This window comes from Brachionichthys hirsutus, chromosome 14 (genome assembly GCF_040956055.1).
Source record: "Brachionichthys hirsutus isolate HB-005 chromosome 14, CSIRO-AGI_Bhir_v1, whole genome shotgun sequence".
NCBI classification, from domain to species: domain Eukaryota; kingdom Metazoa; phylum Chordata; class Actinopteri; order Lophiiformes; family Brachionichthyidae; genus Brachionichthys; species Brachionichthys hirsutus.
This window is the reverse complement of record NC_090910.1, coordinates 6,120,228-6,147,817: the sequence shown is the minus strand read 5'-3', so window position 1 is coordinate 6,147,817 and position 27,590 is coordinate 6,120,228. Positions and strand designations below refer to the sequence as shown.

General features: G+C 42.0%; 1 protein-coding gene across 1 annotated transcript in view; it reads right to left on the bottom strand.

Annotated features, from left to right (window-relative positions):
• Positions 1–27,590, bottom strand: part of ctnnd2a (catenin (cadherin-associated protein), delta 2a) — a 147,328-nt gene that overhangs the window by 45,482 nt on the left and 74,256 nt on the right. The window contains exons 11-13 of the mRNA XM_068748223.1: positions 20,627–20,761; positions 20,441–20,587; positions 5,065–5,231 (exon numbers count right to left, since the gene is read on the bottom strand). Coding sequence (XP_068604324.1) covers positions 5,065–5,231; positions 20,441–20,587; positions 20,627–20,761 — 449 coding nt within the window. The remainder of the gene's footprint in view (positions 1–5,064; positions 5,232–20,440; positions 20,588–20,626; positions 20,762–27,590) is intronic.

Here is a 27,590-nt window from a genome sequence, read left to right as displayed (position 1 = left end):
GCAGAGCTGAGGATCGCCACTGCTTTCATTCTAATGGCAAACATTTCTCATTTTTATGTCTGTTGCTCCCGGGGTTTCACGCATAGTACCTGCTCCTGTGTCTCATCCTGCCTCAATTAGCCTTTTTTTAAGTCGTCCAGTTCAAATGTCCTTAGATCAACATGCATATGTGGACAACACACCAGCATGTTACTACTGACACGTTAACCTTTGGAATTTGACAAATAATATAAGCAGGAAACTTCACTGCTCCTCTAAATAGACATGTGGTTCAGTTTCTCATACAGTAGTACTATTTTCCATGTGCAGCATGAGTAATTTGGTGCTCCAACTCATACTTACAGACCAGTTTAGCTAAGTTGCATGTTTTTGGTGCTGTGAGGAAGACGGAAAACCTGTAGAGAACTCACGCAGGCATGAGGCAAACATACAAACTCTGCACCGAAAGGCCCCGGGTGGAATCAAACCAAGGACCTTCTTGCTGTGACTGTGAGATAACAGCGCCACCTTGTTGCCCTAATGAAAATTCAGAGACTACATTAAGACAACCCTTGTTTATTGCAATCAACAGGGGTGTAGTCACCAAAAACATGCTGCCACTTTTATTTCATCTCTGGAGTACAGCGAAAGGCAGAGTTACCTGAAAGCACTTTCTTAATTTTTGTTTCTTAGCGCTCTTTTATCTTGTTCTCCCCAGATCACAAGTGTCGTCACTGATTCATGTTTCATGCAGGACCAGATGGGCGGAGAGGAATTTACCACAAAGGCAAACTAACAAGAGTAAAAGAGAGTAAACAGACTTAAGAGACTCTCAATAATTATGTCCGGAACTAATTACTTTGTCTTCTGTGGAAAGTCTCAATGGCCAAGAATGAACCCAGGTATGCGTAAGAATGAGTATTTGGTGAAATCCAAGTTTGAGGAGCGAAAGGAGAAAAAGCAGGAAGAAGAAGGTGTTTGATGACACAGCAGGAGTTTATTGATTGAAATGACTTTGCTTATCTAGTCAATTAAAGTGGATTAAGGGATGCAGTGGAACTAACCTTGCTCCATTGGCCACACAATTTTCTCAACTTGATTTGCTGTTCCTCCAATGCCCCCCCTCCGGTCCTCACCTATGCTCCCCTCCTCCTGTCTTTGCTCTCCTTCCTTTTCCCCCATACGGATCTTTGCTCCTCTCTCCTCTTTATGCTTGTGCCAAAGTTAATCTGTTACTCCATAAAAGCAATGATGCTATTACTTTGAATCGCCTCTGAGCTACGTACAAGGCTTGCCAATACCTCTGCGCGCCCTCTATTATTCCATTCCATGTAAAGAAGATTAGAGGTGCAGCCTGATTTGCTTTTGCCTTGCACTGTTTCACGGTATCTGTGGCTAATGGTAACCCGTAGCGACAGCATCGCCTGGTAACTGCTGGCAGCAGTGACAGCTGCAATTGCAGGAATCAGAGGTGTTGCTTGTAGACAAGCTGGCGGTGGGATACATGGGCGACACACACCTTGGGTGGTAGTACGTGCAAACTAACAAGCGATTGTAAGTTGCCCCGTATGGAACGCCAATGCTAATCAGCAACATGCTGCACACGGATTATTGCTCGGATGCGGTCTCCTATCAATCTTGCATCCATATTCAAATTCTGGCACAACACAAACACAACACAAACATCATGGAAAGTGCTTTCCCTTTTCTTCATGCTTAGCTGAAGGCTAACTGTATTTCAGAGCATTTTACACTTCTGCTAATTGTGTTCTTGGCTCTAGGTTAATATTCCCCTCAGGAGAAATGAAAACTAGGCCAAAAAAAAAAAAAAAAAGGCATTAGCCTATGATTTCCTAATATTATCTTGAGCCGGAGCACAGCTCATTTTGCAGCATGCAGAATGACTACCATGACAAACAAGCTGGAGGGTCTATGCTGTCGTTATCTAAAGGAGAAGACCACAGAGGAAGTACAAAACACTCCTTTCACCACAGAGAATAGGAATATGCTTAGTAATCATGGGTGTTTGAGTGTTTTTGATCGAGTTTAATACCAACATGTAACATTGACACCCTTTTGATAGGTTTTCCTGAGCTCTTGACACCAATTTATGGAGAGACACATAAAATGCTACGGAGGGAAATTGGTGGCTTAGCAATATATAAATCATCCAGAGACTCTCAGCATTATTGACAACTGAAGCCAAGAGAGGCAAGCAGGCACATTCTCTAAAGTTGAGCCGGTGGGTGGGAGAATCCTGAGGACAGGGTTTAACCAAGCTTTTGCATAAGTCTCACAAAAAAAGCTTTCAAAGATAGGAGAGGCGCCTCTTCTCCTAAAATGTGCCTGCTAATTTCCAAAGAACAAAAAGGCAATGGAAGCATTTTTAATTGAATTACTTAATGATATACTGCTGCAACTACTTCAACAGTCACGCAACTTTTTACAGTGATCACGATGGAAACATTCCTGCTCAATTTCTGCTGACGTATCGAGCAGATAATCAAAGCTTGCATTTCTTGCAAGGTCCATGGCTCAGAAATCAAAAAGGAGATTCTTTACCACACTGGCTTCATCTCATTTCTAAAAAACAAACTGCAAAATGGAAAGACGACGCCAACATTCTAATTGCAATAGAGAATGATCCAGTTCCTCCAACCAGGAAGATCCTTGTTTTCACACTACACTCGGCAATCACGCAGGCGTGATGTTAAGAATATATTTAGCATAATTTAAAAAAATGTAGGTGGAGGAGAAATGAAAGATTGAGACACATATATGTGAGGTTTATAAAAAAAAAAAGTGTGTGCAAGTAAGACAGAGAATGAGGGAGGGAATGGGGAGGTTCTGATCTAGTTTCAACCGGTGTGTTGAAAAATAAACATTGATAAGTTTGCTACCCAAAATGAACTGCTGTTGTGATTGATATTTGTGTGTGTGGGTAATACAGGTAATGTGTGTGTGTGTGTATCCAATATGTATAAGGGATGCTGAAGATTAATTTTCCAAGCTGCCTCTGTGATCAACAGTAATCTTTCTTAAGGCCAGGCGTCCATCATCAGCGTGACTCATGTGATTATTTACTGAAAGTCTCTCACACGCGTTTGTGTAAATAAATGAAAAAATCTTGTCTCACGCAGACCAAACTCGTCCCGTTCCAAACAGAAACACACTCATTCAACAGAAGCGCTCTCTCGCCGCACACCATAAAAAGCCACAACTTACACAGTTGTGCTATTTTATCCTCCCTGCCTGTCGCTGCGTCTCTCTGTCATTAAGTCTCTGTTCGTCTCTCCCTCTTTGGCCCTGCAGTGAATCAGTTTAGCAACAACTATCCGCCATGTTGTGGCTGTATTTAGCTGCTCAGTGTGTCTCCTGCCATCTGTGTCTGTCTGGCTGACTGAAAACTAGAATTACAGCACTGCAGTAGCAAGTCAAGTTACCATTTACATCCATGTCTGCCCAGACTCATATGACACAGATAGTGACAGACGGGAGCAAATTTGTCAAATAAAGTTTCGTTTTTGGTAAAATGGGAGTTGTCACTATATTTGCATTCCAGTCTTTAATCTAAGACTATTTATCATGTGTGTGAAATATTGTCATGATTTGCATACTAACCTTTGGGATGTGCTCAAATCCCCACTAAATTCTTGTGGGCTCATTCTTAACTGCAAGTACCGGTAAACATTTGTGCCAGATGACATGAAATCTCCTCCAGACGTGAGGCTAAAGTGACCTCGGCCTTTGAACATCAAATCTAATCACCCGTTTGTGCCAATAAATTCCCCCAAAGCAATAATATTAAAGAGATCATGTTCATTTTTAAAAAATCATCTCATCTTCCAGTGAATATCAAAAAACCTATTGAGTGTTTAAACATTGCCGGATCACAATTCGAATGGCTTGCACCATCTTTGGCTTGAAATCATAGTAATTACTATTTTGTATTTAAGATATACAATATTCTGTATCATGCATCACAGATTTATCAGTAATTTATGGTGCCCATCATAAAAACAAGTTTCACAATGTATGAGTTAAGGTCCCAAAATGATTTTTAAATAAAGTAATATTATTTAAGAATCTGACTTTGCAATTGTCACCTTTATATTTAATGGATGTGTCCCTCCTTTCTGAAGCTCATTTTGCATTTTATCATTATACCCATGTGCCAGTGTAGATTTTGCATTTAAATGCATGCAAAGCATAACTTTGAGCAGTTGATATCATTCCTTAATTTAATAGTGCTTGGCAGTGCATTGAGGCCGGACCAAGACAATGAGACAGAAAGATGAAGGTAGACCAAAGCATCCACCATCAATTCACTCCTCCTATTTCCTCCATTGTTGGACACCTCCATTCAGGCCATAATTACATCAATTACAAATGGCCTGATCACTTGGTGGATGAGGGAACGCATGTGGAATGAAATGTGATATTTCCGTATGTAAGTGATTCTGTGCAAGGCTTTTGTGTGGGAGGGTAAGTGGGTTGGTGAGAATGAATTAGCTGTGTATCCAGGTTTAGACCTGCATTGTTTAATTGCCACTATTTGCAGACAGCTAATGTTATTTTTTTGTTGTCGTTTCAGTCTGGTTGCGTTGCTGTCATTGTGTGGGAAGGAATATTTTAGCAACGTGGTGTCACTTTTCAATGAGGCTTCAGTGGGAGCTATTGACCGGCTGCTGAAATTAATTTCTTGTCGGAAAAAATTGAGAATGCCCTCGTCTGCGTGCACTCGTAAATAGATTCTATTAGAGGTGTGTGTCTGTGTGTGTGTGTGTGCGTGGTTGTTTGACTTTGCAGTGCAGCGGGTCAGGATTGCAGATTGTAGAACGTTGTATGCTGCACAACCTCATTGAGGAACATTAAAGCACCATTTCTTGAAAAAGACTGCAGGAAGATGCTAAATTGTTAAAATGGTCTTAACTGAAACTCAGAAGAAGCAAGTCATATAATTATGTGTACACACCTTTCAACAGATTGTATCATCCGAATTAAAGTTACTCCCTCCTCTACAACCCCCCCCCACTGAAACCAGACAAAGATAAAAAATACATCCACAAGAATGCAGACACAAACCTCCGCTTTGATTTTGTTGTCTCCGAAGCAGAGATGCTGGAGGTAGGCCGCAGCATTGGACTGCACTGATGGAAACTGGTGCTGCAACATCTGGATCACCTCTGGCAGCTCCGGATCTCTCCATCCAAACTCTCTGCAGACAAAGACAGACAGAGGCAATCTGATTCCTACAGCACTCGCACAGAGCATCGGAAGAACACAGAAGATTACCCTGCAAAGGATTCATTCAGTGACACTGATGCTCAGTGGAAACAGAGAAAAGACAGAGAGATAAAATACAGCGTGTGAATAACAGAATGATTTATATGTCAAAAATCCACTTTGCTGTATTCTTTTGGGAGAGCGCTTCACAGGTTAAACAACAGAGGGAAGGGAACAATGCAAATTACACACCCAATGCAACATTTGCCAAACACTGTCACTTCTAGACAGTTTATAAAAGCCTTAAGCTATGTTTGGAAATGACCTCAAATCATTTCTGAAAAAAACAATAGTGTAACACATAGAAGCTCCAAGGAAATTACCTTGTGTGTGTGTGTGGTGCTTTTATATGAAATACAATGTGCAGAAAAGCTACATAGATGAGTCTTGACAACTGGTGGAACCAAGCTGGGCTTGGTGTAGCCAAACACTACACAATCACACTAATGAAAAATAATGACTGCAAACTGACACAAGCTTAGAAAAAGGCCTAAATGTCTACAGACCTGCACAACAAAAGCAATACTACGGATTGCAAGCTGTCAGCAGCGTGACTGGTGTGAGCTTATGTTCCATGCTTTCCACTATCAGGAGCTTAAACTCCTGACAACACACTGGACAAAGTGAAATAACTGTTTTGTCCCTTGATGATACCCAAGAAATCATCTTTTTTTTTAAATCCCCTGCTGGTTATTGTTTTGCTACAGTTCCCAAAATGAAGAAATTATGGGTGAATGAGAAACGTGCCGTTTACTGTGTGCACGTATGTTTCCACACTTTAGAGTAATGTTTTCTCCAATGACCGCTGTTTTCTGTTATTTCCTCTCTCTCGTCATCTCACTGCTTTCAAAAAGTCAGCGCTCATTGAGATCTGAGGAAAAGCCACGTGGAGCATTTGTGGCCCATCGATTGAGGTGTTTGAGAATCGATTTGGTTGTTTCAGCCTTTGTGCTGCAAAATGTTTGTGACTCTTATCCACATCAAGCTATTTGTGAGGAACAATTTGTTTGTATTTTTCTCCGAACTCACCAAATGTAAAAATGTGGCAAATACGGAAATATTGACCCACCTGGAGAGTAAAAATGCAGTGGCTAAAGCAAATTGAGTGTGCGTGTGCGTTAGTGTGTCTGAAGTTGTTGCAGCAGAAAATGAAGCCTTGACACTCGGCTCTCATCTCCGTCGGATCAGGCGAATACGGTATTCGAGACGTCTGCGAAAAGCAGAGGATTCACCGGGAGTAAACACGGCTCTCAAAGATAAAACAAGTTCCAACGTGGACAGCTCTTTATCTACAGAATGATAAGTGTTCATTCAGCCATAAAGCAGGGCTTAAGGAGGGAGGTGGGGGTGGGGAGTATAGAGAGGGAGAAAGAGGGAGGGATTCCCAAGGCATTAGCGTTAGGAGGAGAGACCATCAAACAGCACTCCTTAAATCACACACCCAGATACCATCAGGGCAGTTTGTTTATTTATCTCTGTGTGTGTGTGTGTGTGTGTGGCGGGGGGGGGGGCAAGCTTAAGATCATGACCAAGTGTGTCTATGTGCTCACCGACTCTGTGCCTGACATTGTTTGTGTACATGTACATTTACAAATGTGCTTCTTCTACATGTCTGTGCATGTATGCATGCCTCTGACCATGTATCTATCAATGACCGTATATGCGTGTTTGAGCGTTTGAGTGTGTGATGCATCGCCCGCAGCCTCCCAGCTCTGCCGGTGGAGTTAATAGAAAGCAGAATGATCTGCTGATAAGATAAGCATCATGGCACACCATTAATTAAAATGCCCTGGTAGGGAGAAAGAGAGAGAGAGAGAGAGAATGAGATACACAGAGGGAAAAAGAGAACGAGAAGAGAAGCCTGAGCCTTCGGAGGCGACTCCGGGCAGGACTGGTGAGCGGGAAGATGGAATAATGAAAAGCGGATGAGGACTGAAGAAAACAACCCTCAGATGAGGTGCCAGTCACGCCAACGTAGGTGCTAATGAGAGCAACAGCCCTGGAAGACGCTCCCCGAGCAGACAAGCCAATGACGTAAAACAGCGGGATGCAGGAGGAGAGGGCTGCAGAAGAACTGATCAAAGAGGCAGAGCCAACAAAAAAACAAAAACTGCAAGGTTCACACCAAATAACCACACAGCTTTTGAGGAATTTGAAAAAAACAAAACAATTTACAGCCAGTTAGGTGCCATATCCTTTATATTATGTGTTAATAAATTCAGCACAGAAAAATTTGTCGACTTGTTTCTGATATGACATGCTGGCGGGTAAAATAATCAGTTAAGTGGCACAGTTTCTGCACAGAGCTGCTCGCTGTTAGATGGGTGGCTGTTATTTCGTAAGGCCTGTGGAGGTAAAGAAACACTTTCAGTGGAGACACTGGGCGTGGCAGGAAGCCACTGACAAACTCAGGATAGCAGTGGGTGGCAATGGAAGGCGGTCAGAGGCAGATAAAAGAAGAGCGGGACATAAGAAAAGACCAGCGTGGTGGTTAGGCTTGGATACACACACACACACACCCCTACACACACACATACACACACACAGCACAGGTTTGAGATAAACTGTGATAGAAGAGACACAAATACGTATCACTGCAAGGATTATAAACAGATTCCTTCTCTTTTATGGAATTTATCTCTCTGATTTCATACTCAGGTCTCTGAAAACAGCTGAAGCCTTGACATGGACACTGATGCAGTACATAACAGGACACACATGTATGTACATTAACAGAGTTTACATTAGAGCTTACATTAAATCTGAATGCTTGTACAAATTTCAGCTTTTCTTCAGTTACTCCGCACAAAATCAGAAAGTTGGCAGGAGAGAGAGAGAGAGAGAGAGAGATGGTAATCATTGCCTCCTGTTCATGAGGAGTCATAGCTGTTTTGAATGGCCTTCATCACAGTCACTATGATTCATGCATTTGATGTATTGAAATTCATTGTTAGGCGTAGGAATGTTGTTGCGTTGTTCTTCAGGAAGCATCCATCCTCCTGAGGTCCCTTTCAGCCACAGCTTCAGGAAAGCACCATACCAAAGCTTGACCTCAAAGCCACCGGGTCAAATACATTTACCTAACCCTATAATTACAAATTAAAACACCAGCCAGTTGGTTTAATTCTAAAAGAGCCATTATATGTAAATGTTGTATTTCAACACTAGCATTACTCTTTGTGTAAACTGGAAGATAAAAATCATTGTGGACACATTTAATATACAGTTGCGTAAAGGAAATACAGAATCTTGTGTTTCATGTCACAACATGTTGTGAGATATTTGTGGCTTGTTCTCAGTTGTGCACATTTTTCAAGATGACATTTGCATAACTTGTAACACACTGGAGTTTTGCATTTAACTTAATCGACATTCTCCATCTCCACCTCATAAGTTGAATAAACTGAACACACAAACCTGAAACCTCAAGATCTGCGTCTCTCGCCCCAAACACATCCATCAGTGGTGCCCACAATGCAACAGGAGTGACAGCTCCACACAGGAAGCATCTATTCTGATGGCCTTTATCTGATTGGACAAGGCCTGCCATGTCTCCTAACTGATTGGAGAGTCGGGAGTGGATGGACAGACAATGTGCATACCAGAGCAGATGCTAATTAGGGGCCTGAGCATCAATCATTATCATGTGCTTTGGATGGGGTTGGGTGGGGGGTGGCAGAGAGATAGAATGTGAGAAAGAGAGTGGAGCAGTGGGGGAGGGAGCAAAAAAAGTTAGTCCACATAAAATCAATTCCGCTAATAAATAACAGTCAGAAAGAGCTGCAGGTGGAGCTGCACAAGCATCGACTCATGTTGGATTCCTGGGTTTCTTTATTTAAACGTGCAACTTAATTAAGATGTTATCCAGAAAAATAGCCAATTCTGTCAAATGGTTGAAAGGCAGGATAATGATTCAAACCGGTGAGATCCAGCTGAGCAGATAAATTGATTCTGTGCTTTAATCAACTGTAATATTACTGAGATATACACTATGTGTGTGTGTGTGTTTGTGTGTGTGCGTGTGTGTAGCTTTGTTGCAGGTTACAGAATCAAACATAGAAACATGACATAGTTAAGCGGATCAATGAGATGTGGGGGAATTGAGGCAGCAATTTCTGTAATGGACAGACAAATGGATAGATGAAGGTGGCTGGATGGAGCCACTGATAAAAACCCACCAAAAGATAAATGAATCGTGACTCAGATGCAATGAAGGCATTCCTCCAATTCTTAAACACTGGGAACTTCGCTGTTGCCGGGCAAATTGAAATGTCTGGTTAATAACAGATCACGTCTCTCCGTGAAATAGAAAAGTGAGCTGGAACTATTAATTCCACAAAGAAGGTAAATCATAAAGATAAGAAAAGTAGAGGAGATAAGTAAATGAAAGGCTGTGAATAGGAGCAACAAAATGATTTCCAGAGCGAGAGGATGGGAGATAAAATGATAAAAGGGATGGACATGCAAAGACTACTCTTTCTTCTTGTTGGTATGAGTAGCCACATGTGCTACGTATCCCACATGCCACATCCTGTTATCACCCCCAATGCCTGATTTCCACTCACTGTCTGTCTGCCTCCATCTCTTTTTCTTAAATGGAACCTGGAGTTTTCTTCCCAGAGCCCATGCTGCAACCACACAAAGATAAAGAGACAAATCAATGCGCTCTGTCTGTGGCCTCTTCCAGAGGGGAACGAGAGGTTGGAGAGGGAGACAAAGGACGGCTGGAGAAGATGGGATACAGACAGATTGGTGATGAAATGTCACCGGCAAGCTCAAAGACAATTTAAGCAATTTAAAAATATATTGATATTGCATTATTATTAAATTGCCAGAGTTAATAGAGTCAATGGACATGAAGAGTTGTTCAAAATAAAATAATAAAGAAAGATCTTTATCTGCTTATTTAAACCTCTCGCCTGTTGTCTGCTAGGATGGGCTCCAGCATGACCCACGACCCGGTCAGGAATATGAATGAATGAATGAATGAAAGATTTGGAGGTCCTAAGGAAGGAGAAGTGATTATTCAATAAAGAAGGAAAATCTCAAGGGGAATTCCCACACAGCAGGAAAGTTTTTTTTACTGCTCAAAGTTCCTTCAGCTTCGCTCTGTTGTTTCACTGCAACACTTCTGCCCTCACACTTTACACCGATTTACAGCAGTTTATGAATGATGGCGTTTTGTACACGTTGGCCTTTTTTGTAATTTACTTTATTTAAGAAATGTGTGTACTTGAAATGCCAAAAGTAGAAAATGAAGAGTGCCAATGCGTGTGTGTCTGTGTGAGAGAGACTGTGGCGTGAGAGGGACGTCCGAAGGGGGACATTAGTGTGCAGGATCATAGAGCGAAAACACAAAACGCCAGCAGTGGCCCTTGCAATTAGCTGAACTCACAGAATCAGAGGCGTAATCGAATAGGACATTAAACTCTGACAGACAGGTGCTCGTTATAACCACACCCACACTTCAGCATGGCAAAAGCATGCACACTCACACACATGGAAACAGTCAATAAAGCACACACACAAACCTCCACAACTTCATGTACTGCATATACACTGAGGACACACACACACACCGTATTAACAACAAACAGGCAAAAATACACACACTGCTATTATCCCACATTTGCTGAGCGGTAATTTTCAGCCTGGTGGCGTTATTCCCCGTTACCCAGTGCAATTACTGAACGTTTACGCAGCGAAATAATAGGCCAGTGAAACATACAAAAAAGTAGACGCTGAGGCGACCTAGATCACTATAACGTGTCACACAGCGGCGACATTTGACTGACGTGTGCGTTTTAATGTTCAATCGAAAATCACTTATGCTGTGATACAGAGTAAACTATGTAGATTGGAGTGGAATGATTAATGCAATGCCAATGCTAACCTGACTGGGATTGGAAATTGTACGTATTTTACCGCAGGGTCATCTTTTATTGATAGATTACGTGTCAAAGGCAAGATCATATCTGATTATACATCTGACCATCTTATCATAATTCATGCACGCATCGTAGAAAAGGTGCACAAAATGTACCACAGCAGGAAAACCCCTAATTATGCTTCACTCAAAGAATACTCCTAAATAAAACATGCAGCTGCAGAATACAGTACTGCAGCATACGGATTTGCAATCATAACACTAATTTAGCAAGACCGCCCTTTCAAATGTCCAAACTGAAAAGGTAAAGCTAATACAAGATTAGGAGTGAGGTTTTATGATCTGAATGTCAGTTAAGAACGAGCAGACTTTTTTTTTAGAGGGGAATTCGCTCCTGAAAAGACTGATGTGAGCGCTGGCATCAGTGAACCAGCAGCAATGAAATGTTTGGCAAGACAGAGAAGAACCACTCTATATCTGCAGCGATAACAAAACACAAGCGAACAAATTGACCAATCAAAACCCCATCCACTAGACTCAGCCAATCATAGAGCAAGTAGAGCACTGCCAGTTGAAAGAGCGCTTTCTGCTCCATTGTCTCCTGATTTGCGAGCCGTGATGCAATCATGTCAATGACTCTGAAAGAAGAATGCTGGGATATTTTTACTCTGATGGTTATAATGGGGATGCTGGTCCATGCATGTGTTTGTGCACGTGTGCTTGATCAGCAAATGCTCCTTCATACTTTGCACTTAATGAAAGTGACACCATCAGTTTGTGTGTCCGTGTGCATCAAGCACCCAGAAATTATGCAAAATTATGCGACTATCACACTGATAAGGTCAAGCTGGATATTAGCGCGGGCTCCGGTTGGTTGAGAAGAGAGAGATTATTCTATTGGAAACTTTCACTAACAGGTTCCATTTGGAGCTACTGGGCCGTGATGAAGCTATCCTGCGATCTGTCTGCTTTATGTCTGAATGTTTGTTAGTGCAAGGTCAGTCTGTTCACATAGATATAGATATAATGATGGTGCCCCGTCACAAAATAAAGTATTACTGTGACTCGTTTTGGTTAATGTGAAAGCCAGATGCACTTTGCCCAAGATTTACTATTATTATCATCATTATTTTTCTTGATTGATTAATTATTGTTATCAGAAGACATTAGTCTTTTGTTTTTTTTAGGAAAAAAAAGTAATGTAATGTAATGTAACAGGAAATGGGGAGATGGGAGCAGAGAAGGAACCTGAGCTGGATTCATGGCCACATCACTGCTAAGGTCGTGCTCAGTTGCTCGTCTCTGTTTTTGTTTCTAGTAGCTGCATCTATGTTGTTGTGTTGCTAAAATTCCTAATGTGTTTCTAATAGTGAGCTCTGTCCTGAACTGAACATTGCTGTCATCTCTTTAATGTCTGAATGCATGATCTTGAATTGATTTGATGTTGATGGTTTGTGATACTATTCTGATATTTTAGGTTTGATCTAATCTCGGCATATCTAGTTATTTTAAACTGACCACGGAACTGCTGTAGTTCAGATGGATTTGTCTGATTATTTAACTCAGTAGTTTGACCCCCCCACACACACACTTAAAAAAAATAAAAAAGATAATCGTGTGCAAATCATGGAACAGGTTCCTGGTTAAAATGCAGAAACGAAACCAATTATTGTGCCCCTTTTCAAGAAGTCATTCTTCGTTGATTCATCTCTGTCGTAAATATGAGTCGAAATTATTCACTTTCTGATAATAACCTTTGTCTCCCTCAAATAAAAGCAAACAACAAAAACAGCAGCTTCAGATACAGTATGGTTAGAAGTTATGTTGCTTCACCCCCCCCCCCCCATGCACTTCAGTCAAGGGAACAGGCAGGCTCTTATATAAAGAACCCAAAATGTCTCCATAATTTATTATGATTTGCCTGAGCCCAGGCATCGCAGAGTAATTTTGAACCCAGCTTACATTTCACTTTAAGGTGACTAAAGTCTCCTTGGGCACCGAGTGAGCATTCATATTTCACCATTGTGCTTTGTGTTTGCGTGTGAGAGGGATAGACAGTGTAATCAGACAGATGACGCAAGAGGGAAGAAAAACTAATAAACCGATAATTAGCTCATGCACCTGCTATTCTCATTAGTTCACACTGGGGCAATAATATAACACAGGGAAGCGGTGGCAGTGCTGTATTTGCTAAAAGCCATGCAAGGAAAATACAATGAACCTGCTGATATTCATGATAGTCAGGCTTTTTCCATTTTCCATTGACAGTAGCTGCTTGTTATGGGCCTCACTAAAGATGTTAAATGTTATAGGAGTCAAAATATTGTTTGAGAGGTCTTCTCTGTCTGTCAAGAAGCAAAATGAATTCTTAAAGGGTGTGTGTGTGTGTGTGTATGGGGGGGGGGGGGGCAGTAGCAGCAATTACAAGAAGACATATTAAAATCCTCTCTCATGCACTTATAAGTGCGTTTTCATCCAGATGGAGTATTCCACAATGCAATTGTCTCCTTTAATTTGCATGCCAAATTTTTTTTAGATGAAGAACAACACTGGTTTTAACTTTCTGTGGGTACGTGTGTTGTAAGTTGCATCTAAGTGTTCCACGGGGATGTATTATGAGATGATTGCTGTATGCTGGTGCTTTTGTAGAACACTGAACCTCAGCAGTTAGTGGAAAGTGAAAATGCAGCAATTGAAATAACGACAACAAATACTATTTCACTGTAGCAAAAGTCGCATTAGATTCACATGCCACAAATCACAACGCAATACGTTTGCCTATATCCAACTTTTTCTATATTTTTTGTAATCTTGTATACTTACATTCTCCCAATTTCAGCTTTATTTTAGCCCTTGACTCATTGCTGAGTCCCGCTGGGGTCCAATAACAAGCACTTGATTTCCTGCAAGCTACGTACACTGAAAGGTCAATGTCCTTCTCCTGCACAGGAGATACACAACTTACCGACCTTAACATCTGCAGTCCTGTGGATGACTGAGCCTTGCTCAAACACAGCAGAGTCATGCAAGACTTGGTGGATGTTAATAAAGAGGTAATTAAGGATGAGATACATATCGCTCAGAGTGTAAAGTCAATAGCGTTGAGTTCATGCAAGACTGCACTGAAGTCTGAGAGAAAATCCAAGCTAAGTTCATTAGAGTCCATTTAGAGAAAGTTTTTTCTTAGCTGATCACATACAGGACATTTCATTTTAACATTGAAAACCTCATTTACGGGTTGAAAAATGTGTTAAAAATACACATCAACTCCAATTCACTTTTACTTTTCATGGTTGGTGTGGAAATGGTAAATGGACTGCACTTGTATAGCGCTTTCTACACCTTTGTGGTGCCCAAAGCGCTTTACAATTAAGCCTCATAGTCACACTCCCATGGGGCGACTGTTGCCATGCAAGGTGCCACCAAGCCCACTGGGAGAAATTTGGGGTTCAGAGTCTTGCCCAAGGATGCTTTGACAGGTGGACAGTCAGAGCTGGGATTTGAACCACTGACCTACTGATCACTGAGTGACCCACCGGTTCTCGTTCTTTCTCTCAGGTGTCAGATTTTGAACGAAGTTCACCGAAACAGAGTACAAGGCAGACAGACGGGGATGTAATCATTTCAAGGTCACACACACACACGCATGTGCACAAACAGATAGACCACCTCCAAAAATGGAAAATAACTACAATGGGCAATTTACTCACAACAGGCAGGGATGATGGCCAGGGCACGCACGCACGCACCCACACACACTCACACACGCACAGCTGTCCCTTAGGGCCAAGGTTCTGGCAATGCATCATTACCCTCCCTTGGAGGTAATTCCATATCCCAGCATGCATTTCTCATGTGGAGAGGAAATTACCCCTGGGCCGTGCTAAGAGCCAATAGAGTGCGTCCCCCTATTTGTCTCTCTCTTGCTTGAAACCCCTCGCTCACTCTGTGACTGTGCCTGTGCCTGTCATGCACTTACTGCCCCCCCCCCCCCCCCCCCCCCTCTTGTCCGTTCTCCCTGAGTCACCCAGTTACTCACCCATGCTTTTATCTATCTTTATCTCTCTCTCATTGCCACTTCATTAATCTCGCACTCTCTTCTCTTTTCTGTGACTGATGTATAACACAGATTAATGACAAATTACTAAAAAAAGGCACCCTTTACAGGCTTTTTACTTTCATCTGAATCCCCCCCCCTCCACCTTTCAGTCTACCAGTTCATAGCACGGCAAAATGTCTTAGTTCCCCTGTTCAGAGTCTCATAAAGGAGGACCTGCAGATGTAAAACGGACACAGCTTTTACATTTGCTTTTCTAGTGCATCCGTCATTTAAATCCCTTCCTCGGTTTCATTAACTGAAGATCCATTAAATGCATGGTTGAGTCACAATGGTGCTGAAGCTGCTGAGTTGTCATGAAAGAAGTATTTTGTTTGTCAGCAGAAGTTCTATTTAAAAAAAATACCCTCCTACAAGCACATTTTAACTCATTTTTCAAATGAATGTATCGTTACTTTTCAGTGCCATACCAACGTGAAATGGTTTGACCTGGTTCAGCCATTTCAAAAATTTAATTGCGACACCGTTCCTCACCAGTATTTTTGTAAAGATAAGCTGCGTGTTTCTGCACCATCATTACACAAAGATGTTTAACAATCACTTTGGTTTGCTTGGTAGGCACCAGGGATGGAAAGATGTGATTACATTTTGTGAAAAATCCACCCAGTGAAATTTTGACCTTTACGATCAGTTTTTCTGCAGACGACAAAAGTTATGGATCCGTGTTGTGGCTCCACAGTGATCCTGAGTGGTCGCGACAAAAATATTACAAGGTTGCTAAGGTGCAATATGCAGTAGCTGCAGGGAAACAAATGGAGCAGGCAGTAAGAGCAGTGGGAATAGTTTCACATTCTGTCATGGTACAGTAAGTTTCCAACTCAGTGAATCTTTGTGTCTCTGTTTGTGGTGTTTAAAATACACAGATGCACATATACATGCATAAGAAATGAAGCCGAGATGTGAAGAAACGTGTAACAAGGGGTGCATTTCAATATTTCATTGCTGTTCTACTCTACAACTTTTGTTCCATTTTCCTGACTTATACTCCCCCCCCCCCCCCCCCCCCCACACACACACACACACACACACAGACACACAGACACACACACACACACACACACCACCACCACTCCCAAAGCCACCCCTGAAAAACCCCAAGCAGAACCACTGAGCTTTCAGTCCGTCGCACATTTGCAGGTTTTTGTTGTGATAAAACCCACAAGAAGTGACAAAATTGTGGAAGGAAAAACTTGCAAAAAATGTGTTTTTGTGTTCATGAACACGTAGGTGTGTTTTAGCAGAACATGAGAAATGCTCCAGGACGAATGGAAAAAACTGTATTAAAGTCAAACCGCTGGATGTCCACTTGCAACAGTTACACGGACAGCAGAGCAAAGAAGTACTGCAAGCAAACCACAAAGGATCTGTCTTCAGTGTGTGGTGCGATAAAGCTGGCGCTGTAGATATGACTGCATCTTACTTTTACTTAAGTGAGTGTGGGATCACCTCGCTCAAACTAAATCCTACGGTCAAGACCTGCAACACATGCACACGCATAGGTTGCAAAGTGCCTCAATTTCCACCTAAAGCAGCCATCCCATCTGCAGAGTCATGCATAAACCATATGCAGCCTGCACATATGGAGGAAGCACGGTGCACACAATACACACAATACAGTTCATTCTCACACACATAAACCCTGACACAAGTGGCCAGCCCACAATAAGTGTAATCACTGAATCTCCCACACACACACACACGCTCACACAGGCATGCACGCACGCACACAGAAAGGAAAGGGTCAAAGCTGACCGCTGCACATTTTCTATGAATAGAGCGATGTGTGCAGGTTGTGAGCCGACAGACAATATCAGTAAATGGAGAGCGGTGACAATGATGTGTCACAGCACATCACATCATATCAAGGAGTATTAAATAGCAATTCCGTGTCAGCAGCTCTGTTGTAACAGGTAAATAATGGGGGCACAGGGGTCATTTTAGGATATTTTGCTCCTATTGTTGCTCCTGTGTTGCTTTAACCCTTGAATTCCTTGACTTGGGTCTTCTGCCTTACTTCCTAAGGCCCCCCCAGCTTTGTAAGAATAACCCTTGGTCCCCATCTTCTTGATCTCCTACTCCCTGAGGTCATGTTCCTCTCTCTATCCCCGTCCTTACTCACAATCCCCAGCTAAGTCTTGCAACTCCTTCCCTTCTTGTTCTTTCTTCCATCCCTAAAGGTGTGCCTTCCTCCCTTCCAAAGTCAGTGTCTCTGTGATTTCGTCTTCCTGCATAAGAGTCACCCAATGCCCTTCATATGTGCCCTTTCCATTTCCTTCATTATTGATTTTTGTCCTCCCTACTTGCCCATCTTCCCCCTCATACACTGTCTTCCTTCTGTCTATTCAGCTCCCTCCATCTCGGTCTTAATCAGTCTTCTGCCCTCTGTTTTCCTCTTTCGACCAAATTCCCCTCCTCTCTTTAATCCACACCCTGTCCTCTCTGCCTCCTTTCCTCCATCCCGCCTCTTTCGATGTGTTCATCTGCCTCTCCTCTTATGCCCCATCTTTGCCACTCCCTCCTTTCATCCCTCTTCCCTCCGTTTATCTGCCTCCTCTCCTGTCTTCACTCCCGTCCATTAGCGGTTATTGAGTTTTCTCTTTGTGTCGCTGTCCTCGCCTCTGCTATATTGCATTCACTCTTCGGCAACAGTAATGGTCCCTAACTTTGTTACTGGTTCCTGCACATTCACATATGCACACACAAACACTCACTTGCATGCACACACACATTAGACAATAGCATACACAATTTAGACATAGAATATGCTGATGAAACAATTTCTGTCCTCTCCTTGGCACGCATGCATACATTGCACACTTATGCGGACAATAACATAACCTCTGCCCTCACTCTGAGTGTTCCTTGTCTCTAATTGCTGCTAACTCATTTAGCACTTCATGTTAGCTCAGCTAGATCTAATTACCTGTACTGCAAGAAAGAGAGTGTGAAGTTTGAGTAGGAGGCATTTAACCTCATGGTAATAGTGTAACATAAAATTTAGCTATCAAAATGAAGCTTGTTTCTGTAAATAAGAGTTGGTATTATAAAATATAAGGAAACACAAAGGTACATTTTGCAATAACACGATCAAATCCAAACAATAACTAATAATAATAATAATGCATTTATCACGAGTCAACCCTGTGGCTGTATTTGTAGGAGTATCAGCAGTTTTGATTAAATACACTCATTATGACTTAAAAGCTCCCGCAGGTTCTAAATAAACTATTTATTGGTTATCCTAAATTGATAAAAGTCATCAACGTTCTGAGGCTGAAAGCGTTCTTTTTCACCATTAGACTCGAATTCAGAGCGGTTTAATTGCAAGTGCCTTAAAGAAAAAGAAGCTCTCAAAATATTGGGATTGGGCGTAAAATGGCTGCATTTCTTTAACAGCGGTTCAGTGAGGTTTATTGTCTGACATAAAGTGCAACAGGAAGAAAAACAATGTCTTACTGCTTTTGTGTACATGCAGTTTATGAAGCTTGAAGCAGTAATGGGAAACAAAGCAATCTCTTATGTATGCTTTTTAATGACTCCAGAGGGCCAATAAGACACTTTCTTGGAAGTGCAGAATGTATCCTCTTGTAAACAGATTTTACTTCCCTAACCAACTGCTGCACATCCCGCAGAGCCTCCGTTGAATAACTTAAGTGAGTTGCATGACAAGTTGAGTCTGATGCCATGCATGCTGTTTGTTCATCAGGAGCATAAAACTATTTCATTGTCCTGTCAGGTCCTTCTGAAACGGTATGATCATCAGCATTGATTTCAGAACTTTAACTAAAGAAGAAGACTATTTTAATGATGAAGAAAGAGTACCTGAACTTGATGGGTTAGCTCTAACAATTCACGTGTCCCAGAGGTATAGCATTACAATAAAAAAGAAGAGTTTGCAGGAGTATCCATTAATTCCAGGCCAATGCATAAATTTGTCCTTCGTCCCCATGGTTGTACTATATATGCATTAAGTGTGTATATATCTTCTTCTTCTAGTCAAAGCATCTCTTTGAGAAAGTTTACTTAGTAGAGCAAGGGTTTATATTGTTAGAGGATGACTAATACGCCTTGTCTCAACACTGGCAGTGACAGATACGCCACACGGAAAGCACAACATTCTGTATAATAAAAGCTTTGTCTCTGAATCTTTGCGGTACACAAACAACCGAGTGCAAACAACAAAGGCCTTACAAACGTAAAGTGAATTTGAAAATGAATAGCTGTGCTATTTACAAAGAGAAAATGTACAAGGGTTTTGCATTAGTCAGTCACTAAACAAAGAAAATGTACATTTCCAGAATTCATTTTATGTGCATGTGTAAATATTTTGTGTCGCCAGAGATCACAAGTTAATCAGAATGCCTCTGATTTAAACCACCATGGGTTAATACTTCATATAACTACAACATTTTCAAGAATCTTGTGGCGGACTGTACATTTATCCAACTTTGCACTTGTCAATCTTTGTCTTTTTTTCCATCTATCATCCATTTTCTCTCTCTCGCTCCATCTCCCTCTCTCTCTCCTTCTCTCTGACTGACAGCTGCTTTGGAGACTTGGTCCACACATATTATTCCCTCCCTTCTTTCATCCTGTAATTAAAGGAATTATTCATCAAGTTCTGTAAAATAGCATATAAATAAAGAGGGGAGAATGAGCTTTGCTTATTAGGAGAGACAAGGGGATGGACGTCATCGCATCACAGTCAAACTCTTACACACACAGACTCGAAGGGAGGTGAAATGAAGTCCGAGAGCGACTTGTTGTGTGTCTAGTGAAATGCCATATTTTATTACCTTACAATTTGCAGAGCGTCCAATGTGAAAGTAATGTAATGAGACATAATTTACCAGCATGGTAAAGAGGGTGAACAAAGCAAGCGTACATTCTGAGGAAAGGTTGTAGATTCCCCAGAACTCCTGCTGAAATATTGATTTGTGTTGACAGTGAGTGAAGAAGTGTGTGTATATGTGTGGGTGTCTGTAAATGTAGTTTTTTTTGCGTGCAAGATATCAGATATTTGCATAACCTGTTCACAAGAGACCTTCCATCCTTCAAAAGGTCACATTTATCTTTCCCACATCCCTTAATTATCACGTATCCAATTGTCTTTTGTATAATGTGGTACACCAAATACCACAAAACACACACCCATGTTCACACACACACACCCCTTTTATCATACCTGGGGTCTTTCTGAATAGAGTCGATGGAAGGGGAACGCTGCAAGCTGCCTTCAGGCGGAAGTGCTGGTCCAGACTTGCTGTAGGGCGATTCCACCACCGAGGGGCAGTACTGTAGGGTGCGGTAGGGGTCCGCTACATAGGGGTCTGAGCCATACAAGTCTCCGCTTCCACCACCTCCACTTGAAGTGTAGCCAGGCCCCACTGTGGCATAGTTGTTGGTCCCTCCACGGCTGTAGTTTCCTGTTCCTGTGCTGTGACTTCCTGTGCGCTGCAAAGGGGCGGAGTCAACACCAGGGGAGGAGGGAGCTATGGTGGGGAAGTAAGGACAGAGGACATAACTTAGGACCTGGTCATGGACATGCTGGGCCAGGTCTATGGGGTGGAGACGTTGGATAGCAAGATAGTAAGGAAGGACATAAGGAGAGAAGTAAGGAGGAGAGGGTGATGTGAGGAGAAGAGAGGAGAGGTGAGGAGAGAAAGTGAGAGGAGAGGAGAGAACCATATCTCCATATGAACATTGGCCACATGCCCAGGATTAACAACCAGAGGAGAAAAGAGAAAAACAAAGACAAGAGGTGAGCAAAACTTCTAATGGATCATTTAAATGACTGCTAAAATGATGTTTTGCGACAACAAAAATCTTAAAATGTAAAGAAATTACAGATTTAAAAAATTGTTCAAATGTAAAACATACGTAGTAAGACATGATAAAACAATTAATCAAATATATTTTGTGCACATTTCCTCTGAATTATATAATAGAATATGGATAAATCGTGACAAAATTGTTCAATATAATTTTCAAAGGTGTAGCATGAGTGAACATAAATTGAAATCAACCCAGTATTAGATGTACAGTATACCTATGTGATGTTTTTTATTGCAATAGTTTTAACAACACCAAAGGCTATCAACAATGTTAGCTTAAACACTCAAATGGCTCATTATCGTGCAATTGAAATGTAATAAAATATGGGAAACTTGCTTGGAAGCCTATATGAAGGTAGCTAGAGGACAATTCTGGAAACTTTTTCCTTACAGTGAGACATATGCCTGGTGTGCAATAAGTAGTAAAAAAAATAAATACATAAAAGTAAAACACCGAGGTATCTCTCTTTAGAGTTCGATGAAAATTGAACGGGGATTTGTTCTGCAATGAAAGCAGCCTGCAGGGACACAGTAGCTGTCACCTTACCTCCCTGTCACGTTGGAGCAGCAGATCAGTGATATATCAAGGTGTTAATGTGAGACTGGGGGGGGGGGACTTGTTTTGTTGGCTGTAAAAACAGGCATGCAGGTGGGGGTTGGGGTCCATCTAATCAGTCATTAGGGCCACGGTGTGTCGACAGAAACACAAATGCAAAAACACTATACATGTTTGCTTCAGGGAGTACGCGATAAATCACACAGGCCCAAAATCAATAGGTTAATGTGTGGCCTAGGCCTTGAACACTCGCCCAGGCGCCTCATCTTAGGAAGACAATTAACTTCTAAAACATGTCTGGATGGGAAAATAAAGAGGATTAAAAACACATGAGCACTCAACAGGAAACAGATATCCATATGCTACTGATAAAATGTATACCAGCGCACACACATAAGCAAACACACACCACATTGAAATAGGCTGAAGGGAATGAGCATGTGTGCTGGCTGGACAGCTCATCATGATGCGCTTAACAATCCTGCACTTTAGCACTATCACGAGGAGGAGATTTATTCGGCCTTCACAAACCTCTTGTTGTTCTTTTTTTCAATTTATCCCATTATCTCTCAAATATAAACACATATGCACAAACAAAAACCAACACACACACACACACACACACACACACGTAGAGACAGGGAAGTGAAGGTGGGCATAACGGCAGCAAGAAATAACTGGAGCTACACAATCGTATTTAAAGACCACAAAAATTTGATTGGCTAGCTTTGAAGGCTCGCCACTGTGCTATTGGCCAGATGAGAACAATGAAGGCAGAGCATGTGTGAAGAGTGGTGAGAGGTGTCAAAGACATGAAAATGCCAGAAATGTACGATCCAACTGTGCAGAGTGATCGTCTTCAGTGCTATTAATAACAATAGTGGATTCACTGCACGGCCACACCGGTGGTGGTAAACGACAAGTGTAGCCACAGCTGCCCTCGGGCAGACTGACAGCAACATGGCTGCCAACCCACAACACCAAACACATTCATACAGATTCATACACCAGTGTGTGTGACACTGGAGGCAAGGTGAATGAAGGGTATTGCACAAGGATGCAAACGGCAAGGAATGACTGGGATGGAGCGCAATTCCAACTTCCACACGCCCTCTGGTTATTGACGACCCGCTTTACCTCCTGAGCCCAGAGCACTGGAGCGTCATTAGTCAACCCACTAGAGGCTTTTGGATGATGTAACTACATCAACATATTTTTATAGCAAAACTATAAAATTGGGTAAACAAAAAATCCTTCTTTCGAACTTTCAGAGTTTTCTGTGGAATGCCTGAAAGGCTTAAGACTGTTTGAGCTCTTCGACTGATGCCCCATATTTGATAAAGGTCCAAAGAATTAGACAGAGAAAGAGAAACAGTGAGACAGTCTGTGGAAAAAAAAAGAGAGAAAAAAGATATGAGAGAATGAGCTGGAGTTTAGAAAAGACGCAAATGAGGACAGAGGGAGGAACCACGAAGCAATGGAGTAAAAGGGAGTAATGAAGCAGCATCACTTCATCAGAAGCAGATCTCAGTCTTTTATCTGTTGTTTGAATGGCGTTTGTGATGCGTCTGTGTTTTTGAACGTCTCATTAGAAGCCACTTCTTCAGGGCCACACTGCCAGTGTTAGCGTGCAGTCACCGAGAGACTTGACACCGAATGGGACATACCATACAAAACAGTGAAAAGACAAAGAAAATTGGCCTGTCAAAGTATTTCTATGGACTTTGCTGTGATCAATGAATTGGGTCCTTGGGTACAAGTAAAAAAAAAAAGAGACAAGAAAAACAAAGAATGAATCAATGAGACATGGTTTAAAATGCTCCGTCCACCTATCATTGTGTTTTCACATTCAGATGCTTGGCATTAACCTTCCTGCGTATCTTGACGCAATCCATTTGTCTCCCTCACTCGCTCGTCCGGACTTCTCTCCCTCTCTACTTCTTTTGGCTCGAGCAAATGCGGTTCATCATTTGTTCCGGTCACGGTGTGTTTATGGCTGATGACGTGACCTTTGGGAACAATACTGCCTGGAAAGACTCAGCATTCAGGCTGTTTTAATGCACGTATATGTGAGTTATGGTGAATGTGTTCTTGCAGGAAGGGACATTTCTGACCACTTTGACATTTTGCTAGGTAGGACTTGATTCATTTATGATTAGAATTAGATTGCTGTTTAAAGTCAAGCATGAAGTCTGGGTTTAGGATTTTAGAATTAAAGGTCATCCCTTCCTATGTTAGAGCGTTCTCTTCCATCTTGGAGCAGAGGAAGCAAATCTTGGCTGTGCTTCTGCTGGCAGATTAGTGACGAGAATGGAAGCTCTATTTGACACAGTGATACCATTGCAATTAGCCAACCAGCTAGCTTGGCTATACTAAAGAGGGTCGTACTTTTTTGTTTTGCTTCGCTGAATGAACAAGAGATGGTGGAAAGGAGGGAGCAGAGGAAAAACACAGAGAAGATCAAACAATCCTCTGAGCTTTACATGTCGATCATTTCTCCCTGTCTTTCATCGCTACATGCATTTCTTTCAGTCCTCCTCTGTCTCTGTCACTCTCTTACTCTCCATCACTCTCTTGCCCTTTTCTTCTTTCTTCACTCTGACCCCATCGGTTGAGAATTATATCTCTTTTCTTCCCCAGCCCGGGTCTTTTGAAACCTCCCTTTCACTCTCTGCCCTCTTTCGGTTGCTGTACTTCACTTCTTCTTGTCTTCCATTTCTTTGTGTATCATCCTCTCTCATCCTTCATTTATTCCATGTTTTTTTCTACCCTTCTCTTCCTCAACACCCTTCTGTCTCACTATCTCGCTCCCTCCATTGTGGCTGTCGGAGACTATGCGATCAGAGCGGAGGGCATGTCCTTTCTCTCGACACGCTTCGGCGCTCAGAGCGATTACACAAAGCCCCTCAGTACCGTTTATTTTCCTCTGTCGCACACTCACGGACAGACAAGGATTTCAAAATGTACAAGTGATTAACATCGGCTAAACATGTGTGCTTGTAATGCATCTTTTTCCTATTGCTTCCGTGTGATGGAATAGCATGAGCATATAGCATTGCTGACAGGAGTCATGGATGTTCGGAAACACTGCGATGTGGAGAAGAAGAAGGATTAGTTTCTTCCTCAGTTCATGCCTAGGAGACTGCCCTAACCGACACACTGTTCTTGATGTTCCTGAGCTAGAATAACTACACACCAGCATGCACACACACACGCACACGCACACAAACTAAAAAATAAATGCCCTATTTTGCATTTTTGGTATCAAACACACCGTGTATTACAGTGTGGGAGGTGCAGCAATCTTGTCTCCAAGAGTCAAGGTCTCATGTCTTTTTCCAAGCATTCCACTGAGACACAGTAGAGACGGACTGCAGGCCAGCGGCTGCTGCTAAATGCTCATGCTGCCAAGTGTAAGTCACAAAAAAAAGGTTTTTGTTGTTCAATATAAGGCAATAAAAGTACTTTGTTGCCTTACATTATATTCCCAAGTATGATTTACTTTCCCAAGTAAATCATACTTGGGAAAGAGGTATCAGAGGTTGGTGGGTTGAAGTCGTTGTTTTCTAACAAACTGTTAAATGCCTAGAATTTCAATTTAGATATCTGCTGGTACAATTTTGATATTTAAATTTGTTCCTGCCATTTTTTCTAAACAATTTCTTCTTCAGGATTTCTTTTCAGGATTTAACACTTGGATTTTAATAGAGTTATAAACAGATCAAGTGAATTGCATAATGTTGATATTGTTTAGAAAATGTGCACGATCTGATCAGAATAAACTTTGTTCAAAAACTGAAATATTGTTCATCCGAGAACCGAGGTTCCACTGTGTATCCATCTTTTTGGCATCAGTTCTTCACAATGATTTATATGTGAAAATGTGGGTGCTAACAAGATAGATGCTGCTATTTGTGGCGCTTGGCAACTGCTAAAGGTCACAGTTATGGGTGGCACAATTATTGCCACCTCACAGCAAGGATTTAAATCTGGCAGTTGTGGGAATGTGGAATGTAATGTTTGCATTTCCTACAAATGCATCTCTTTTCTCCTGCAGTAAAAGACGTTCTGTTGGGTGGATTGGATACTTTGAGCTGCAACCAGCCACGACCTTGAGTGACATAATTTGGCCAGGAAATGGATGGATGTCACATTTCACTTGAACATATTAACTTTCATAGCAAATGTGACTATTATTCAGTTGATATAATGAGACAGGAGGTGAAACAATGATTGTCAGATTGCGAGGTTGGGTTATCATTATGGTTTTTCTGGTGACAGGGAAACAAAAAGGAGATAAAGCACAGAAGAATAATGGTTTAAACATCAGCTATGAATCCCTTTTTCATTTGATAAAGGGAGCTGTCCTTTTTGACTGCAATTTCATCTTTACTATTGTTGAGTAGAAAATTATTGAATATTAATTTCTAGTAATATGAGTTAATCATTGCTCATAAAACAATAACTATAATAAGTGCATTGAGTTAGCGTGGTATATAAGTAGAATGCCTCCTTGTGCATGGCTTGTCAGATTATGAACAATCTTATTGAGCACTATTTGGGTGTGTGAGTAATTGGGTTGCAGGATGACTAGCACTGATTTGACTTAAACCTACATTTTGGAAGTGCCATATGTTTTCACTCGGGGAAAGACTTTGTGCTGATCTGTAGAGTAAGTCAAATGCATTGAGCTGGGAATTAAAGCGTTCTCAGGCTTCAGCAAAAACACACTGTAAATACTGTACTACCGGTAGTTTAAGCCACAACATTAATCACCACGGTTCCACTTATAAATTGAGTTGTTGCCCGCTTAGCTGAATAATATTCTTGGTCACAGCTTTATTGCCTGTCACAGTTCAGTTAATCTGTTAGACGAGAGTAGAGAGGAAAAAAATACCGGAAAAAACAGAGAAATAAAAATGTTTTCATGAGAAAAACTATAACATGGAGCCAGGCCTGGTGTCGGGGCTCGTATGTGAGGGCCTGGTGAGTGCTGTGTGAGTGCTGTGTGGCTCAGCTCAGCTCGAGCCCCCTGGCAGTCAACGGCAGGGGGCTCGACCACCCAATCCCCAGACACATAGACTGTCTCTTGGGAGATGGAATGTTATCCTGCTGGAGGGAAGGAGGCGGAGCTTGTGAGGTAGGTTGAGAGGTACCATCTATATATAGCCGGGCTCACCTCCACCCACAGCTTGGATTCTGGAACCCAACCCCTCTCGAGGATGCCTCGGGTAAAACCTAGGACAAGCTGAAGAGACCAAGTCTCTCGGCTGGCCTGGGAATGCCTCGGCATTCCCCCGGAAGAGCTGGAGGAGGTGTCTGGGGAGAGGAAGGTCTGGAAATCCATGTTCAGACCTTTGTCTCCGTGACCCGGCCCCAGATATGAGGTGGAAGATGGATGGATGGATGGATTGTTATTGTCAAGTGTCTGTCCATATCTTCACTGATTGATACAAAAGTGGAGAGAAGTAGATGAAATGATTTTTCACATTTTCCCATGCAGCTGTGTTTCATTTGGTTATTCACTGGTGGAGAAATAATTCCACAATCATTTGTGTTTGCCTTCTCCAAAGATAATGGGGGGAGCGTTGTTAAGCCACATAACACTCCTTATCAGCAGCAACAGTTCAACCTGGCGACTCGATGCGCCTGATAAATAGCTATGACAGTAAATCCACTCATTCTCTCTGTCACCAATTGGACTACATGCAGGACTGATGATAGGCCATAAAAGAGAAAAAGTGCCACATCCATTCACCGTCATTCCCACCGGTCACAAAATTTGATAAGGGTGGAGACAGCTTTCATGAAATCAGGAGGGAAGGCACACAGGACAGGCAAAGATGTAAGAGCAAATGCAGGAAGGGAGGAAGAAAAGTTGAGAAAAGATGGGGGTGAGGCCAAAGGGAAGGAGGATGTCGCAAAGTGGGC